This window comes from Herpailurus yagouaroundi, unplaced genomic scaffold, assembly GCF_014898765.1.
Source record: "Herpailurus yagouaroundi ecotype Mexico unplaced genomic scaffold, PumYag 193, whole genome shotgun sequence".
Classification (NCBI taxonomy): domain Eukaryota; kingdom Metazoa; phylum Chordata; class Mammalia; order Carnivora; family Felidae; genus Herpailurus; species Herpailurus yagouaroundi.
Window position 1 is genome coordinate 1690405 of NW_024412424.1, and position 18275 is coordinate 1708679.

General features: G+C 53.3%; 1 protein-coding gene across 9 annotated transcripts in view; it reads left to right on the top strand.

Annotated features, from left to right (window-relative positions):
* MYO9B (myosin IXB) overlaps positions 1–18275 on the top strand; it is a 95186-nt gene that overhangs the window by 52419 nt on the left and 24492 nt on the right. For 5 of the 9 annotated variants that reach the window (XM_040444844.1, XM_040444839.1, XM_040444842.1 and 2 more), the window contains exons 4-14: positions 5479–5541; positions 5960–6059; positions 6324–6424; positions 8068–8197; positions 9060–9149; positions 11220–11336; positions 11680–11814; positions 13236–13357; positions 15745–15886; positions 16189–16393; positions 17265–17346. In XM_040444844.1, the coding sequence (XP_040300778.1) occupies positions 5479–5541; positions 5960–6059; positions 6324–6424; positions 8068–8197; positions 9060–9149; positions 11220–11336; positions 11680–11814; positions 13236–13357; positions 15745–15886; positions 16189–16393; positions 17265–17346 (1287 nt within the window). The remainder of the gene's footprint in view (positions 1–5478; positions 5542–5959; positions 6060–6323; positions 6425–8067; positions 8198–9059; positions 9150–11219; positions 11337–11679; positions 11815–13235; positions 13358–15744; positions 15887–16188; positions 16394–17264; positions 17347–18275) is intronic. The other 4 variants (XM_040444845.1, XM_040444841.1, XM_040444843.1 and 1 more) reach the window with 1 other exon arrangement.

Sequence of the window (18275 nt, forward strand, 5' to 3'; positions counted from 1 at the left end):
ATGGATTGGGGAGGTGGGGAGGTGGATAGGCTCTTGCTAGATGGATAAATTCATAGGTGGCTGAGTTCGTAGGTTGATGGGTTCATGGATGGATGGATGGATCAGGTAGATGGGTGAGTGGGTGGGTGGTAACTGGGCTGTGAAGTTGATTGCCTGGTGGAAGTTAAAACAGACCAGCATTTTGTGGCCGAAAATGTGAGTTCTGAAGGCATGGTTACCTCAGCTATATGTGTAACGTTGAAATCGTGCTCATTTACACTCTGTGTAGCAGTTATGCTTATGAAAATATCTGGCAGTTGTGTGCAGCGAATTAACATGATAAGGAATTATCTGTTTTGTCATAGTGTTTAAGCCATGTCATTTAAGAATTCTATTCTGAAGGATTTCTTGTTTAAAAAGTGTATATTCTGGGGGCGCCTGGGGGGCTCATGTCACAATCTCAGAGTTCATGGGTTTGCGCCCTGCATCCGGTTCTGTGCTGATAGCTCGGAGCCTGGAGCCTGCTTCAGGTTCTGTGTCTCCCTCTCTCTCTCTGCCTCCCTCTCTCTCTCTGCCCCACCCCTGCTCACACTCTGTCTCTCTGTGTCTCTCAAAAATGTATAAATGTTTAAAAAAAATTTTTTTTAAGTATATATTCTGAAAAAAAAAGCATTCTGGGTAGTTGCAGTTGGTTAAAACGTAATTGTGATTGAATACTACACAGTGTTTTGGGTATTTTTTACTATGCAAAGGTCTTATGGGCCAATAAAACTCTTTTTTTTTTTATTTTATTTTTGAGAGAGAGAGAGAGAGAGAGAGAGAGAGAGAGCAAGCAAGGGCAGGGCAGAGAGAGGGGGATGGACAGAGGATGTGAAGTGAGCTCTGCACTGACAGAGAGCCCAATGTGGGACTTGAACTCACGAACCATGAGATCATGACCTGAGCCGAAGTTGGACGCTTAACCGACCGAGCCACACAGGCACCCTTGCCAATAAAACTCTCTCAAAGTGGAAAGAAAAAAAAAAAAAAAAAAAGGCATCTTGGCACAATCCAAGGTTATTCAAAGGGATCCTCCCTGCTTCCACATTCTTTTTTTTTTTTTTTAATTTTTTTTAATGTTTATTTATTTTTGAGACAGAGAGAGACAGAGCATGAGCGGGGGAGGGGCAGAGAGAGGGAGACACAGAATCCGAAGCAGGCTCCAGGCTCTGAGCCGTCAGCCCAGAGCCCAACTCGGGGCTCAAACCCACGGACCGTGAGATCATGACCTGAGCCGAAGTCAGACGCTCAACCGACTGAGCCCCCCAGGCGCCCCTCTGCTTCCACATACTGATGTGAGGGTCTGCAGTGGCGGCAGATTTACACCCGTTCCAGGTGATGCTCTGAGCAGCGGGGTGAGAAGCCCCAAATGTTCGATGTGGGGAGAGCTAAGCAGCAGGACTAGAGGCCTAGAGAAGGCTCCGGCATTTCGGGAATGGAGAAGTCCTCAAGTGGCAGGGCCCGGGGATAGGGTCCAAATTATATAGGTTCTTCTGTCCCTCTAACCTGATGATGGTTTCAAATGACAGTTCGTATTCAAGGCACAAGCAGGAATGTTGTTTTCCCGAGTCCTTCAGCCTCTGGCTTCTTTCCTTTTTCCCACTGGCTCCAGGGTGGTATGGGTGAGGGGCCCCCCAGTAATGACACTTCTCTTCTGGCTCCTCAGCCCCCCCCCCCCAGACCATCCAGTGGTCCCCCCGCCCAGCACTGCTGGGCCCCTCCACGGGCACCGCCACCCACCCACGTTGCAGGGCAACTGACCAGCCAGAGATGCCCAGAATTATACCTTGTCTGCAGTCCTGGGGGCTCCGTCAGGGGACCAGAGACACCAGAAGGCTGCCTCATGTTTTCCTGGGTCCCGGACTGGCTCTGCAGCCGTGGGCCAGACACTAGAGCCCTTGCTCCCAGCTCACTCCTCTGTGTGGCCTGTGTTTGGTGTCCTGGGGCTGCCTTAACAAAGTGCCACGAACCGGGGGCTCAGAACAACAGGAGTCTGTTGTCTCCCAGCCCTGAAGATACAGAAATCAAGACGTAGGCAGGACAGCACTCCCTCCGGAGGCCACGGGAGAGGGTTCTTCATGCCCCTCTTGCAGCTTCTGGTGACCCCAGGCCTGTCTTGGGGTCTTGTGGCCACATCACCCCAATCTCTGCTTCCACGTGGCATCACGTGGCCTTCTCCTCTGTGTCTCTCGGTGATTCTCTTCTACCTTTCAGGACATTTGTCCTTGGATTCAGGGTTCACCCTGATCATGGAGGATGATCGTATCTCCAGATCCTTCCCTTAATCGCATCTCCAAAGACCCTTTTTCCAAATAAGGTGACATTCACAGGGTCCAAGTGGACATTGCTTCTGGGGGCCACCGTCCGCGACCCAGTATGCCAGCAAGGGCTGGCCCTCCGCTAACTGGTACAGCCTGCTCTTCCTGCCACAGCCTCCCGTCAAGCTCAGGGCCAGAGGCCTCTGTGGCAGGATCTTAGAGACCAACTTCTGAAAGTCATATGTGTGGCCTCAGATTCAGGAGAGGAAGTCCCACCTCGGCCCATGACCATGGCCTGCCCACGCTCCAAGGAGGAGGTGCACTTCCTGTCCGGGGAGTGGCCATGGCCAGCTGGAGAAGAGCAGGCCCAGACCCGGTTCTGCTTTTGGGGAGGTGACACTTCTCAGTGCCATTTCCTATGGAGGCTAAGGGTCAGGGACAGTCCGAGGCTTCTTCCAGTTCCCCAATCTGCAAGGCCTCGTCTTCCTGTGGGTTCAGTGGCTCCGTGTCGGGGGATCGCTGGCCCCCTACAAGCCCGCCATAGGGGCCTGGGGCCTCAAAAATGATCAGGAAAGGGAAGGGGCTGTCATCGTCAAATGACAACTCAGTGCCAGTGAGGGGTCACTGTCCTCCCCTTACGCTGACACAGCACAGGGAATTGGCCACAGGGGTAGATTCAAACAGGAGTCTGATTCTAGAACCAGATGCAGCCTCCCTCCCCAGGAGAACAAACCACCGATAACTAAAATAGTTACTAGCTGGGGCAAGAAATAGAAGAAACATGGGCTTGAAAGAAGAGAGGACACAGGCGGAGCCCGTGGAGCCCCACCCGTGCATGTTTTGTGTGCATGTGTCCCAGGCAAGGCTGCAGACAGAAGACTGTTGTCCTGAAGAGAGAGGCAGGTGACCTCCAGGAAGCCCTGGATCAGAGGCCCGGTGCTGCCCCCACGCCCCCACCCTGCCACCCCTCGGCCACTAGCTGCCTCTCCTGTAAAACACAGTGGGCTCCGGGGCTCCCAGGTGGCTCAGTCGGTTGAGCATCGGACTTCAGCTCCGGTCATGATCTCACAGCTCGTGAGTTCGAGCCCCGCGTCAGGCTCTGTGCCGACAGCTCGGACCCTGGAGCCTGCTTCCAATTCTGTGTCTCCCTCTCTCTCTCCGCCCTTCCCCTGCTCATGCTCTATCTCTGTTTCTGTTTAAAAAATAAATAAATAAAGGGGCTCCCGAGTGGCTCAGTCGGTTAAGCGGCCGACTTCGACTCAGGTCATGATCTCTCGGTCCATGAGTTCGAGCCCCGCGTCGGGCTCTGTGCTGACAGCTCAGAGCCTGGATCCTGTTTCAGATTCTGTGTCTCTCTCTGTCTGACTCTCCCCTGTTCATGCTCTGTCTCTCCCTGTCTCAAAAATAAATAAAACGTTAAAAAAAAAATTTTTTTTTAATAAATAAATAAAACAAAAAAAAAAGAAAATTAAAAACACAAGAGGCTCAAACAAGGGTTGCCTGCAGAGCTCTCCAGCTCCCACCTGTGGTGATGGTGGAACCCGTGAAAGACCAGCCCCTCTGGCCCCAGAGAGTGTGCAGGGAGCAGGGCCAATGCAGGCTTGGGTCCCCGCCAGGCCACTTCCCTCCTGTGGAGTCCCAGGCAACATGTGGCCTCTTCAGTTTTTAGTACCTCATCTATCAGTGGAAGCCACAGTGCCCGCCCCCCGGGTGGAAGGATTCAGGGCACCTAATCCTTGCAAACCAGTGCTTAGAAAGTAGTAGATGCTGGGGTTTGTGGGTGGCTCAGTCAGTTGAGCGTCTGACTTCGGCTCAGGTCACGATCTCACGGTTCATGAGTTCGAGCCCCACATCAGGCTTTTCGCTGACAGCTCAGAGCCTGCTTGGAATTCTCTCTCTCCTCCCTCTCTCTGCCTCTCCCCCCACTCATGCCTGCGCTTTCTCTGTCTCCTCAAAATAAGTAAATAAACTAACAGAAAAGAAGGATGCTGAAGGAAAATTCGCCATTACTGCTGTCAGCATTCAGAGTATGGCAGCAGAGGTCCCTGGCCCCTGCCCTAGGGCCACACAGCAAACATTCAAACATCCCTCGGCTGATGAACAGGCCGACGCAATGTGGCGGGTCCAGCCATAAGAAGGAATGGAGTTCTGGTACATGCCCCCATGTGGCTGAATCCGAGAATCATTGGGCCGAGGTGACAAGGCAGACACAGTATATATACCGAACGCTCGTATTTCTTTCAAATTCTAGAAAATGCAAACTAATCTAGAGCGGAGCCGATCGGTGGCTGTTTCGGGGTGGGGTGGGAGGCAGGGAGGGATGACCAAGGCCCAGGAAGCTTGGTCATGGTGGCGGGCACACAGGTGTCACCACCAGTCACCAGTTCACACGCTTTTCACTTGTCATACGTCAGGGACCGCTGGTAAAGCTCTCGAAAGAAAATGTGTAGATTATGGAAGGATCCAGTCAAAAATCACCCGGTTGAAGCACGCGCGGTCTGTATCGGTAATAAAGCTGTAGAAAAAGTAGAAAACGAACCTGTTATCATCTTATAGTTAGATTTTGGGGGGGGTGGGGGAGGGGCGGAGAGAGAATCTCTCTTTTTTTAATGTTTAAATTTTTTTTTTTTTTTCAACGTTTGTTTATTTTTGGGACAGAGAGAGACAGAGCATGAACGGGGGAGGGGCAGAGAGAGAGGGAGACACAGAATCGGAAACAGGCTCCAGGCTCTGAGCCATCAGCCCAGAGCCCGACGCGGGGCTCGAACTCACGGACCACGAGATCGTGACCTGGCTGAAGTCGGACGCCTAACCGACTGCGCCACCCAGGCGCCCCGTCTTTTTTTAATGTTTAAGAGAGAGCACACGCATGTGTGCACACACAAGGAAGAGAGGGGCGGAGAGAGAGAGAATCCCGAGCAGGCTCCACGCTCAGTGCAGAGCACAACGAGGGGCTCGACCCCACAACCCTGGGATCACGACCTGACAAGAGTCAGACACCCGAGCCATCCGGGCGCCCGTAGGCTGATCGTATTTCTAGAGGTGATTTAGGCGCCCGTGGTTTACCTTGGGTCAAAGGAAGTTAGTCCACAGCTGGTGTCCTAATGGTGTAACAGACGACACCCGTTCCTTCCAGAAAAGCATATCAAAAGGTAACATTTTCTCCCTTCATTTTTTTTTTTTTTTTTCCTTTTAATGACAGGGCTGTGGTGGAAAAATACCTGCTGGAAAAGTCTCGCCTGGTCTCTCAAGAGAAGGACGAGAGGTAAGAGGAAATTTTCTCAGTGACCCGCCATATCTGCCTTCTTCCCGCACAAAGGAGAGAAGCAGGTGGCTTGGCCCCACGGGAGGCAGCGGCCCGTCTCCCCGGAGTGAGCTGCTCTGTGGCCGCCAGCTTTGCACTCCTACCTCCTGAAAGCCACCTTTCACCCTTATTTTTGTGCCTCCCCCGGGCTTTTCCCCAGAGTAAGCCCCCCCTCCCGCCCCCAGCCCCAGAAACGTAGTCACTGGCAAAGCTCACAGCTTCATTTTCTTCTCAAGACGTAACGGGAATCGACGTATTGTCTCAAATTTGTACGTATTCGAGGCGCCCTCCTTCCCATAAACGGTATTAGTAGTGGCTTGAAGCGTAACTGCTGCTTGGCCCCCCAAAACGCATTTTTCCTCCCCATTCGGACCCACAGGAACTATCACGTGTTTTATTACTTGTTACTTGGGGTCAGCGAGGAAGAGCGTCAAGAATTTCAGCTCAAGCAGCCTGAAGATTATTTCTACCTCAACCAGGTAAACAGCCCCGAGCCCCGGCCACAAACGCTGCCTCTGTTCCCCACGGGCTGTTTACGCGCCACCGGGCGGTCAGAGGCTGTCTGCCCGGGCCCTCGCTGGGCCTCCGAACAGACTCCGAGGCGGCCCAGAGGGAGGCGGCATAAAGGGGCCCATTCATCCCCCGTGTCCCGAGCCCTGCCCCCTCGGTTCCAGCCAAAATCCGTCTTGCACGCCACCCTCACCGGCCCAGAAATACCCAGCGTGCCCCTGACTGTTTTCCAGCATAACTTGAAGATCGAAGATGGAGAAGACCTGAAGCATGACTTTGAAAGACTCAAGCAGGCCATGGAGATGGTGGGCTTCCTCCCTGCCACCAAGAAGCAGTAAGTGGGCGGGCCGGCCGGCCCACCTTCTCCTGCGCGGACACCCCCCCCACACACACACACCTTACCGGGCACTTCTGAGAGCTGACTGATGGCCCAGCAGGAACTAAGGCACTAAGGAAGGCTGCCTGGTGATGATGGGCACAGGAGGAGGGGCTCGCTCGTCATTAGTCGTTGGGAGACACAAGGCCACGGGGCTTTCTCCCAACAACGCACATGTGCTTAACACTTAAACGTGGTTAAGGTCCTGAATGTTCCCTGCCGTGTATTTTTGCCACAATTAAAAATTTTTTTGATTGTTTTTGGAAGCCACACGGGGGCCTTCTCCACACCTGCCCAGCGGGTGGCTGGCCTGACGTGTGCCCGCTTCTGGAAGGGCACACGTCAGGCCAGCCACTTTGGAAAAATGTTTGCAGGCTCTACCAGAGCTGTGTGTGCACAACTAAATGCGCACGTGTGCCCAAAGACACGCACACGACAGCCTCGTTATTAACAGCCAAAAAGATTGAATTCCGCGCCCCCCCGCCACACACACACACACACACACACACACACACACACACACACACACATGCCCACCAGCAGGAGATTAAATAAATAAACAGCTATATATGGTGCAGAGGTTGGCAAACTTTCCGTAAAGGGTCAGATAGTAAAATTTTCCATTTTGAAGGCCAGACGGTCCCTGTTACATGTTCTTCTCTGTGTTGTGTTTAGTTTCTTAACCATACTCTTAAAAACTTAACCATTCTCAGCTCAGAGGCCGGACGATAACGGACCGTAGATTGCGGACCTCTGGACTCCACACACAGCAGTGGTCTTCTCCCGGGGCACCGTATCTGGAGACATTTTTGGTTATCACACTGTGTAGGGGTGGGGGAGGAGGGACAATGCTATACCAGCATCTCGTAGGCGGAGGCACCCCGCGGTGCAGGGGACAGCCCTCTGCAGCAAAGAATGATTTGGTCGCGCACATCAGCAGTGCCAAGGCCGAGATGCTAAGAATGCACAAGCCAGGTCTATACGCGGTAACATGCATAGCCGCCCCCCCCCCCCCCCGCCCACGCACCACAGTGTTCCAGTGACAGGCCAGATACAAGTACATATCCGTTTGCGGACGGAACATCCGTTCCGTTCATGTCATGTCCGTGACATCCAGTTCACGGACAGCGTTCGCTACAAGGACAGCAGTTCCTCTGCAGGGCCTGGGGTGGGTTCCAGTGCCTGGAATGTTCTGTCTCTTACTCTGAGTGCTAGTTACAGGACTGCGTATATTTTGCGACGGTTCATCAAGCTCTGTGCTTGAGAGTTGTTTGCTTTCTTTGCCTGTTCTTTATGCATGGTGACATAGTTTTTGGAATTTTTTTTTTTCATGGATGTTAGGCCTCCATACAAAAAGTTTGTAACCACCCCCCCCCCCCCACTGGGGGGAGAGGGGGGAGGTGTGCCATCTGCCTCCGAAGTCACGTACGTTCCACAAAGGGTCCCTGACCATGAGATTGGACGTTTTTTGTTTTTTTTTTTAACTTCGTATGTTCTGACCGGACCTGGCTGGTTTTACGAATTCAGCCCAATTGGCTGGAAGCTTCTATCGTCTTACGACTCTGGAAATGTCCCCAACCCAGGCTCCTTTGCTCCCCCAGGATTTTTTCCGTCCTCTCTGCCATCCTGTACCTGGGCAATGTCACGTACAAGAAGAGAGCCACGGGCCGAGACGAAGGTCTGGAGGTCGGGCCCTCCGAGGTGCTGGACACGCTGTCACAGCTCCTGAAGGTACTGCTTGCTGGGCTCGGCCGTGGTGGCTGCGCTTCTGTGAGCCAGGGCTTGTCCGCCTGCTTCCCCCCGCCATCTGTACAAAGCCTCTTCCTCATTTCTGTTTTTCTCTCTCTCTCTCTCTTTAAGTGAAGTATAATTGCCCTCCAACATCACATTAGTTTCAGGTTGCAACATAATGATCCGCTATTTGTATGTCTTGCAAAATGATTACCACAATAAGTCTCGTTAACATGTGTCACCACACATCATTCCAGTTTGGGGGGTTTTTTTGGTGTGTGTTTTTGTTTTTTTTTAGATTCCACATACGAGTGAGATCATACGGTCCTCGTTTTGCTCTGTGTGATTTATTTCACTCAGCGTAATGCCCTCAAGGGCATCCCTTCATTATTTTTAAAGGGCTGCCTCCTGGGCATGGCTGCCTCCCCCCTCGGTCCCTCCTGTGAAAGGCCCTTTAAAGCCATACTTTGATCAGCAAGGTCATTTTCTCATTGGACCTGCCGGTCCCTTATCCACCGGCACTCAACCCCCCGCCTCTAGCTTGTGGAGGGGGCTTGGTGGTCAGGAGGGAACAGGCCAGGAGCCCACGCCTTCAGCGACGTCTATAAATGCAGGTTGGCAGGCTGCACACGGGCCCGCAGTGACACCTGGGCCCATGTGACCATACTCCCAGGGCCATCGAGCCTGTGGGTGTAACGGTTCTGAAACCCAGCGAGCATAGCACACAGCACAGGGTAGGCGGAGGCACGCTTTCGGTACAGATGCTGGGGGTCCTTCTCTCACCTTCCCCGGTGACAGGAGGGCCTGCCCAACAAGCCCTCTGTCCCCCGTCCCTTTCTCTCCCTCCTGGACTTCGAAACAGGTGAAGCGAGAAATCCTGGTGGAGGTTCTGACCAAAAGAAAAACCGTGACGGCCAATGACAAACTCATCCTTCCCTACAGTCTCAGCGAGGTGAGCGCCACCCTGGGCTCTCACGGGGCACCAGGCCCCAAACCGTGACTTAGGGTGGGGGCTTTGGAAACAGCCAGCCTGGATAGTCTTTTTCCGATGTTTAAAGTGACAGAGGAGGAGGCGCCTGGGTGGCTCTGTTGGTTGAGCATCTGCCTCTCGACTTCAGCTCAAGTTATGGTCCTGGGGTCTTGGGATCGAGCCCTGCATCAGCCTTCGCACTGATGACGGAGCCTGCTTAAGATTCTTTCTCTCTGGGGCGCCTGGGTGGCGCAGTCGGTTAAGCGTCCGACTTCAGCCAGGTCACGATCTCGCGGTCCGTGAGTTCGAGCCCCGCGTCGGGCTCTGGGCTGATGGCTCGGAGCCTGGAGCCTGCTTCCGATTCTGTGTCTCCCTCTCTCTCTGCCCCTCCCCCGTTCATGCTCTGTCTCTCTCTGTCCCCAAAATAAATAAAAAACGTTGAAAAAAAAATTTTTTTTTAAATAAAATAAAAAAAAGATTCTTTCTCTCTCTCTCTCTCTCTCTCTCCCCCTCTGCCCCTCCCCCCTGCTTGCGCACATGCTCTCCTTCTTTCTCTCTCTCTAAAATTTTTTTGAATGTTTTTATTTATTTTTGAAAGAGAGTGAGAGAGAGCATGACCACAGGAGGGGCAGAGAGAGAGGGAGACACACAATCTGAAGCACGTGTTTGTCTTGGTGTTCCCATGCTGGTTTTCACTAGCAGAGGACGGCCACCTGCAGCCTGCAGGCCAAATCCAGCCCACCGCCCACTTTTGTAAATAAAGTTTCAGGGGCACACAGCCACACCCATTTGTTTCGGTGCTGCTTTTCTACTGCACGGGCAGAGCTGGGCCATCACAACACAGACCGTCTGGCCCTCCTATCGGAAACTACTGACCTTGTAGCCAGCATTTAAGATAGTTGACCCCCCCCCAGGCTAGAGCATGACTTTTACAACCATTACGTGGGTCCCTAAATCTTGATAAGGCACCTCTCTCTCTGGCCTTTGCCCCAGCCAAGATATCTTCCCGGCAATGTGGTTTTCTTGCATTTTTACATGTCAAGAGCGATGGGACCTGCCACTCGGATGGCCGCAGGAAAGTACCTAGCCACTGGGGGGATTTTTAGTTGGTGGTGGAGGCCGCGTGGGCATCTTAAACAGGCACCGTGGACATTCTGAGCCCCCAAGGGCAAAGGTACCCTGCGATGTTATGTGAAAGTTGCTACAGGACACCCGAGACCCCAGCGGCGCCGCTAGCCCTTAGGGGCTCAACGCCAAGGGCAAGGTGCCAGGCGTGGGCCTCGTGGCCCCATTTCCACAACCACCCAGGAAAGCCATGTGTTGTATATCTTAATTGCAGCCAGGTACATCTGTTGCAACTTAGATCTGAGTACATACAGAGAAGGAATTTCTTATTTATCGTATGCAAATTAGACCTCAATAAACCTTTTTTTTTTTAATGTTTTACTTATTTTTAAGACAGAGAGAGACAGAGCATGAGTGGGGATGGGGCAGAGAGAGAGGGAGACACAGAATCCGAAGCAGGCTCCAGGCTCCGAGCTGTCAGCACAGAGCCCGACACGGGGCTCGAACTCACGAACTGTGAGATCATGACCTGAGCCAAAGTCTGACGCTCAACCGACAGAGCCACCCGGGCGCCCCCACCCTTTTTTTTCTTTTTAAATTTAAAAGGCATTACTGCTTTTATGCACACGATGGCATCCCCATGATGCTCCCAGAACCGCAGGGGACCTGGCTTTAAGCCCAGTTCGGCCTCTTGGCTGGTTGTCCCCACGGGCAGGCCAGGCGCCCTCCCTGAGCCTGTGTCACATCCTTAGTCCCCAGGCTGCTGGAGAGACAGCCTTTGCTAAACCTTAGGCTGCCGGCTTCATAGTTCACGCCTCGCCTCGGGGAGTCCACGCTGACTGAGGTGTGTAAAGTGAGAGGAGGCGTGTCTGAAGAGTTGGGCGTTTATTGTCACATCCTGGATTTTCCAGCGAGTGCAGACTTCGGCGTGGTGCGGCCCGGGGCCCACCTCATCAAGGTATGACACTCTCTGCTTTGTGCCCACAGGCCATCACTGCCCGCGACTCCATGGCCAAGTCCCTGTACAGCGCCCTGTTCGACTGGATCGTGCTGCGGATCAACCACGCCCTCCTCAACAAGAAAGACATGGAAGAATGTGTCTCGGTGAGGGCCCCCACCCCTGCCTGCTCCACCAGGCAGGGCCGGGGAAGGCCGCGTGCTCAGTGTCGCACGTCCTCGGCAGGTGGCCTGCGATGTCGGGAACCGAGGCGGCTCTGGGTGGCATTGGGTGAGAGGCGGGTATCTCCGAGGAGCAGGCCCAAGGAACCCGATGGGGTGCAGTGCAGAGGGCCCAGTGCACCACGAACACACGGGGCCCCTTGTGCACATGTTACGGATTCCAAGGCAGCGACAGCAGAGCGTCCGGCCGAGCACAGAGCCCTCGCAGCCAAACAGGGCGCTTCACAGGAGGATGCACCAGCAATAACCATTTTCTCTGTCTTCCCAGTGCTTGTCCATCGGGGTCCTCGACATATTCGGATTTGAAGACTTCGAGAGGAACAGCTTTGAACAGTTCTGCATCAACTATGCCAACGAGCAGCTTCAGTATTATTTCAACCAGCACATTTTCAAACTGGAACAGGTAAGGAAAGGCCGTCTTGTTGCCTGTGCAGCCCAAGGCGGGGACAGAAGGAGCCAGATTCGGGATCTCCCTCGGGGCCCAGGTTGTGGATGAACCAGCCCTGGGATTTTTCTCTGCAAAAGAGAAAGTGTGGGAAAGTCCTGCCCAGCCTTGGATGAGGCAGACCTTGGGGATATTTTTGTCCATTGGGCAATTTTGCACCATCCCTCGGCTCAGATGCGAAAATCCATTCAATGGGAGAGCAGTGCAGTGGCCCTGGAAGGATCTGCTTTGGTCAAGAATATTGTCAGTCTGGCTTACCTGTCTCTTCCCTACCAAACACTCAGCCGTCTTTACCCATGTATTTATCCTTTACACTGATGATTCTGGCAGGGGGGAAAAAAATGATGGGTTTACATAAATATCTAGCTGATTTTACTATTACACTTTCTTTCTGGCTGTTGAGCACTCGAAATGCGGCTGGTCCAAATTGAGGCGTGTGGCAAGAGTGAAACACTGCCAATTGCAAACACGTAGCGCGGAAGAAAAAGATTATAAACACAAAACGCCTCATCAATATCTTTCACATTGCTTACACGTTGACAGGACCGTAGTTTGGATATATTGGGTCTAAATGAAGTGTATTATTAAAGTTAACTTCACTAGTTTCTTTTTACGTTTTGTTTTTTTTTTTTTTTAATGTTTATTTATTTTTGAGAGAGAGAGAGAGAGAGAGAGCAAGGGAGGGGCAGAGAGCGGGAGACAGAATCCGAAGCAGGCGCTCCAGGCTCTGAGCTGTCAGCACAGAGCCCGATGCGGGGCTCAAACCCACAAACTGTGAGATCATGACCTGAGCTGAAGTCGGACACTTAACCGACTGAGCCACCCAGCCTCCCCTTACATTTTTAAGTGTGATAAGAAAATTTGAAGTTAACGTAGGTCACTCGCATTATTGGACATTGCGGTTCCAGAGCAGAGGCCAGCAAATGGTAACTCACAGGTCGAATCCGGCCCCACAGCCAATTGTGGCAAACAAACCTTTATTGGCACATGGCCACACCCACTTGGCTACCTATCACCTGTGGCCTCTTTGACACTGTAACAGCAGAATCGTGACCGACCCCGTCTAGCTCATAAAGCTTAACACGTTACCACGGCCCTTTACAGAGAAAGTTCACTGACCCCCTGGGACGTTTTAAGTGCAATCTTAAGCATCTTATGTGATGGATGTTTAAACACGTGCATTCTTGTTTCCTGTTACTAGTGCTTTCGCCATAACTAATAGATCTCCATTGCTATCTTAACGTGTATCGTGTTATTTACATGTGTATGTGTAAATAGGTACACGCATACGTAAATATGTGTATATACAACGTGTACTATGTAAACACGCACGTAGCCATGAGATAGTGACATTCTCAGCTAACCGCCGAACCCCGCAGGAGGAATACCAGAGCGAAGGGATCTCGTGGCACAACATTGACTATACGGATAACGTCGGCTGCATCCATCTGATCAGCAAGAAACCCACTGGGCTCTTCTATCTGCTGGACGAAGAGAGCAAGTAAGTGTCCACGGCCCGGTGCCCGCACAGAGCTGGTTCCCGAGCCCCTGGAGCCTCCCCCTGAATCCACACCGTCCCCGAGAACTTCTGAGTTCGTCCAACTCACTTAACCACAAATCCTGACCTATCCATGCACGTAGCAATCATCACAGAAATGTTAACACATGCAGTGGCTGAACTCTGAAACACACCCGCACCTGGGAGTTCTTAAGAAAGGGACCTGGGGCCCGAGTCTAGAAACTGGGCTCCGGGGTGATGCATCCTCGCAAAGGGCAGTGCACGGAATCCGGGGCCCAGATGCCGGATTTACCGATAAGCCTGGCACCCCCTCGTCCACGGGACACAGTGAATGCTGGAAACTTTGTTTGTAAAGTGCCTCCCGCTTGGTCACCTAGCTGGAGTCCCCAAAATTCACTCACTGAATTCGCTTCCTGCAGCTCCTGTAATGACCACAAAGCGCAGGCAGCTTGAAACAGCAGAAACATAGTCTCTCCCAGTCCCGGAGGCCAGAAGTGCAAAATCAGCATCAGTGGGCCGAAATCAAGGTGGCGGCAGGGCTGTGCTCCTTCCAGACGTAGGGGAGGATCCTTCCTCACCTCTCCCAGCTTCCGGGGGCCCCAGGCATTCCTTGGCTCACAGCCACATCACCCCGATCTCTGCCTCTGCGGTCACGGCACCCTCTCTTCTGTCTTTGTCTCGTCTCCTCTTCTTAGAAAGATTCCAGGGGCTCGGTGGAGCATCTGACTCTTGGTTTTGGGTTGTGAGTTTGAGCCCCGACTCTCTTACTCTGCACTCGACAGCACAGGACCGGCTTGGGATTCTCTCTCCCTCTCATTTCACTCCTCCCCCACTTTTACTCTTTCTCTCCCAAAATAAATAAATAAACTATTTTTTTAATGTTTATTTTTGAGAGAGAGACAGATTGTAAGCAGATGAGGGGCAGAGAGAGAGAGGGACAGAGACACAGAACCCGAAGCAGGCTCCAGGCTCCAAGCTGTCAGCACAGAGCCCGACGCGGGGCTTGAACTCACGAACCGCCAGATGGTGACCTGAGCCAAAGTCAGAGGCTTAACCGACTGAGCCACCCAGATGCCCCATAAATAAACTTTTAAATAAATAAATATTCCACTCCACCACCCTAAAGACCTCATCTGAATTACTAATTATATTCATAAAGACCCTGTTTCTGAATAAAGTCACTTTCCCAGGCTCCAGGGGTCAGGATGTGGACACATCTTTCTGTCACCAACTTCTTATCAACCACTTGTCTGCTTCTGAAGCCCCTGCGGGGCTGGGTTGAATCAGGCTCACCTCCTGCCTCAGACCAAGTCCCCATCTGGGACAGGGGACAGACACCTCCGTTCATAACTGGGGTCCAGGGAGAGAATGTTTAGATGAAAGAAGAGGCAGGGTGCTAGGAAGGGCTAAATCGTCACTCCCGGGAAACCCAGAGCTGGATCTGGATGTGAGGCAGGGCTGGGCTGAGCAGGGTCCGATCTGTCTTTGTTTAAAATCTTGCTGTTTTTATTCATCGTCGATTTTTTTTTTTTTTTTGCATTGATTGGGATTTTCTAAAATAGCACAGGAAACCGGTATTTTTTTTTTTTTTAATTTTTAATGTTTATTTCTGAGAGAGACAGAGTGTGAGCAGGGGAGGGGCAGAGAGAGAGAGAGGGAGACACAGAATCCCAAGCAGGCTCCAGGCTCCCAGCCGTCAGCGCAGAGCCCGACGCGGGGCTCGAACTCATGGACCGCGACACCATGACCTGAGCTGAAGTCGGACACTTAGCCGACTGAGCCACCCAGGCGCCCCAAAACCGGTATTTTTGTTTTTTCACCTGGGTGAGCAGGTTCCTCACTCCATACCCTTTCACCGGCCCTGGAAACCGTGTGCTTCATAGCCGCAGACCCTCCCCCTCCGCCACCCCACCCCCATTAAGTCGTGGAGTTCGGCCCTGGGAGTCAGCCACGTTGCTTAGCCTGCGTTTGCGATGCGGCTGGGCAGCGGCAGGGTGGGTCAAAGCCAGCTGCAGCATTTCCTCCCTGGGGGGCAGAAATAGCCAGCTACAACAGGTCCCTCATTCTGCCCTCCCTGCCCCCTCCCTGCGGCACCCTCATCTCCCAGCCCCTCCCTATGACAGGGGAGCGCAGGCAAGACCCCCTCCACAACACAGCATCCAGGTACAGACAGATCTGAGACCAGAAGTCCCATCCTGGGATTATGCCTGGGAGCCGCCCGCGGTGAGGCCCAGGTCCCAGTCTTGCCTGCGCCGAATGTTCCCGTGGGCCACCAGGGCCCTGGCCTCACCCACAGAGGGCCCGTGAGAGATGCAGAGCCGGCAATCGCCGCTATTCCTGCAGCTAAAAGCTCCCAATCCTCCTCCCAGCTTTCCCCATGCCACGAGCCAGACGCTGCTGGCCAAGTTCAAACAGCAGCATGAAGACAACAGGTACTTCCTTGGCACCCCCGTCATGGAGCCGGCGTTCATCATTCAGCACTTTGCGGGGAAAGTGAAATACCAGATCAAGGTACGCGTCTGTCTGTTGCCGTGACCACTCCGGTCCTTCTCTGCCGGGGAGGCAGGACAGGGACAGGGGGATGCCCTGGAGGCCCCTTACCTCCTGGCGTCTGCTCGGTCCATCCCCTTGATCAGATTGTACGGAGCGAGGGTCCAGGACCCTCAGACACAGCCCCAAATCCCTGGCTCTTACCATCAAAGGCCCTGGGGACAGGACCCGCCTGTGTGTTGTGGAGATGGGCCCCGCCCCACCAGGCCCCCAGGACCTTGGCGGTCACAGGCGAGTGACCACCCACCTCCTTCCCCCACCAGGACTTCCGGGAAAAGAACATGGACTACATGCGGCCGGACATCGTGGCCCTCCTGCGGGGCAGCGACAGCTCCTACGTGCGGGAGCTCATCGGCATGGACCCCGTGGCCGTGTTCCGCTGGGCTGTGCTCCGGGCCGCCATCCGGGCCATGGCTGTGCTCCGGGAGGCCGGGCGCCTGCGGGCCGAGAGGGCGGAGAAGGCCGCAGGTAGGAGGGGCCCACGTGTCACCGTCGAGAGGGGGACCCTCAGTCCATTTTAAAATGTACAGTTCTGTGTCTCTTGGCACATTCACCGCGTCGTGTGGCCATCCCCACCTCCGTGTTGCTCCAGAGCTCGGATTGTCCCAAACAGAAATTCCGCACCGGGGTGTGTAATTCATTCTCCCCATCCTCTCAAGGCAGGAAGTCACGTCCCTGTTCTTCTGTAGGGACGACCCGAGGCCCACAACAGCTGAGTGGCCCCCCCCAGGGAGCTCGGCCCCAGATCCCAGCCACGGGGTTCCACTTGACAAAGGGCATTGATTAGAAGGAGGATCGAGAGGATCGAGCCTTTATGAGAAGTAGGAATAGGGGCCCCTGGGTGGCTCAGTGGCTCGAGCGTCCGACTTCAGCTGAGGCCACGAGCTCGCGGTCCGTGAGTTCGAGCCCCGCGTCGGGCTCATTGCTGTCTATTCCCCTCCCTCCCTCCCCCTCTCTGGCTTGCACCCTCTCAAAAATAAGTAAAAAAAACATTTTTTTTAGAAAGGGACTAAATAGTGCTGTTTGGGGGGGGGAATCAAACACTTCATAGTTCCCTGCTCTGCCCAAATTTGAGGGACTATTTTTGTTTTGGGGTTTAAGATTTTATTTTTAAGTAATCACTACACCCAGCGTGGGGCTCAAACTCACAACCCCACGATCAAGAGTTGCACACCCGACTGACTGAGTCAGCCCGGCACCCATGTTTTGGGGGTTTTTTTCTTTGTTTGTTTGTTTTTAACGAGTTAAGTTGAGATCAAAGCCTTTGTGAAAGAGACAAAGGCCTTCTTGCCTGGGGAGGCAACCCCTGCCTCCAACTCCCTCTGCTCTGTGTCCCCAGCAGGTCTGGGCAGCCCCGGCACCCACAGTCACCTGGGAGAGCAGCAGAGAGGACCCGGCACCCCATCGGAAAAACTGTACCGGTGAGCGAGACCTTGATTTGTCCAAACCGAAGCTAGTATGCCGTGGCAGTAATTGTTTCAAACAATGCCAGAAACCCTACACCCTGAACCCAGGTTGGGGTTGACCTGGACAAGGAACTCAACTGCCACGTGAATCCAAAAGAACCCAGAAACAAATGGCATCTGGTTGCCGCTTTTCTGCACACAGAAAGACAGGCCTCCATGCATCAGCTGCCTTCGGGAGATGTTGCACGGCTCACTTTACAAAGGATTCTTTTCACGGCCGGTCATGGCCATTGGCGGGTGGGGCCGAGAAGCTGCTGGTTGCACCGAGCAACAGGCTTGATTGAAGAGCACATCCTGCCCTAGGCTGGCCGGGGTGTCCTGAAAGAGATATGCCGAGTTACTTCATGTGCCATCAGAAACACAGTATGCGTCATTGCACGCAAGACGATGAGGGTATTTTGTGGCCATGGGCCTCCCACATACCCCAGTTTGTACTGAATGTAGAAGTGAGCAGCGAGTACTCTCAGGAAGGTGGGGTTACAAAAAAAAAAAAAAAAATAGGCCATACTGGACAGACATCCAAGGCAATGACAAAGCCAGGGGAGGGACACTTCTGGTGTCTCGAGAGAGCCAGGCAGGCTGTACTGAGAAGGGACCAGTTGAGCCAGACGAGGCAGGCAGGGTGTGCTGGCAGGTGCGGGCGGCACACGCAAAGGCCCTGCGGCAGCCAAGTTCCCAACCTCTTTCTCAACACTCACAAATACCCAAGGAGCAGGCCAGTAAATATTGAAACTTGAAAAGATCATTTTATGTTTGAGCCCTTCACAACAAAAACCTCTTCAAGAGATTCATAACAACGTACGCGTTGGAGGTGGAACTAGCTACCGAGGCAAGTGACCCTAAGTCACTTGTCTGAAAGCACCGCGTGTCCTTTTCCTGATTTT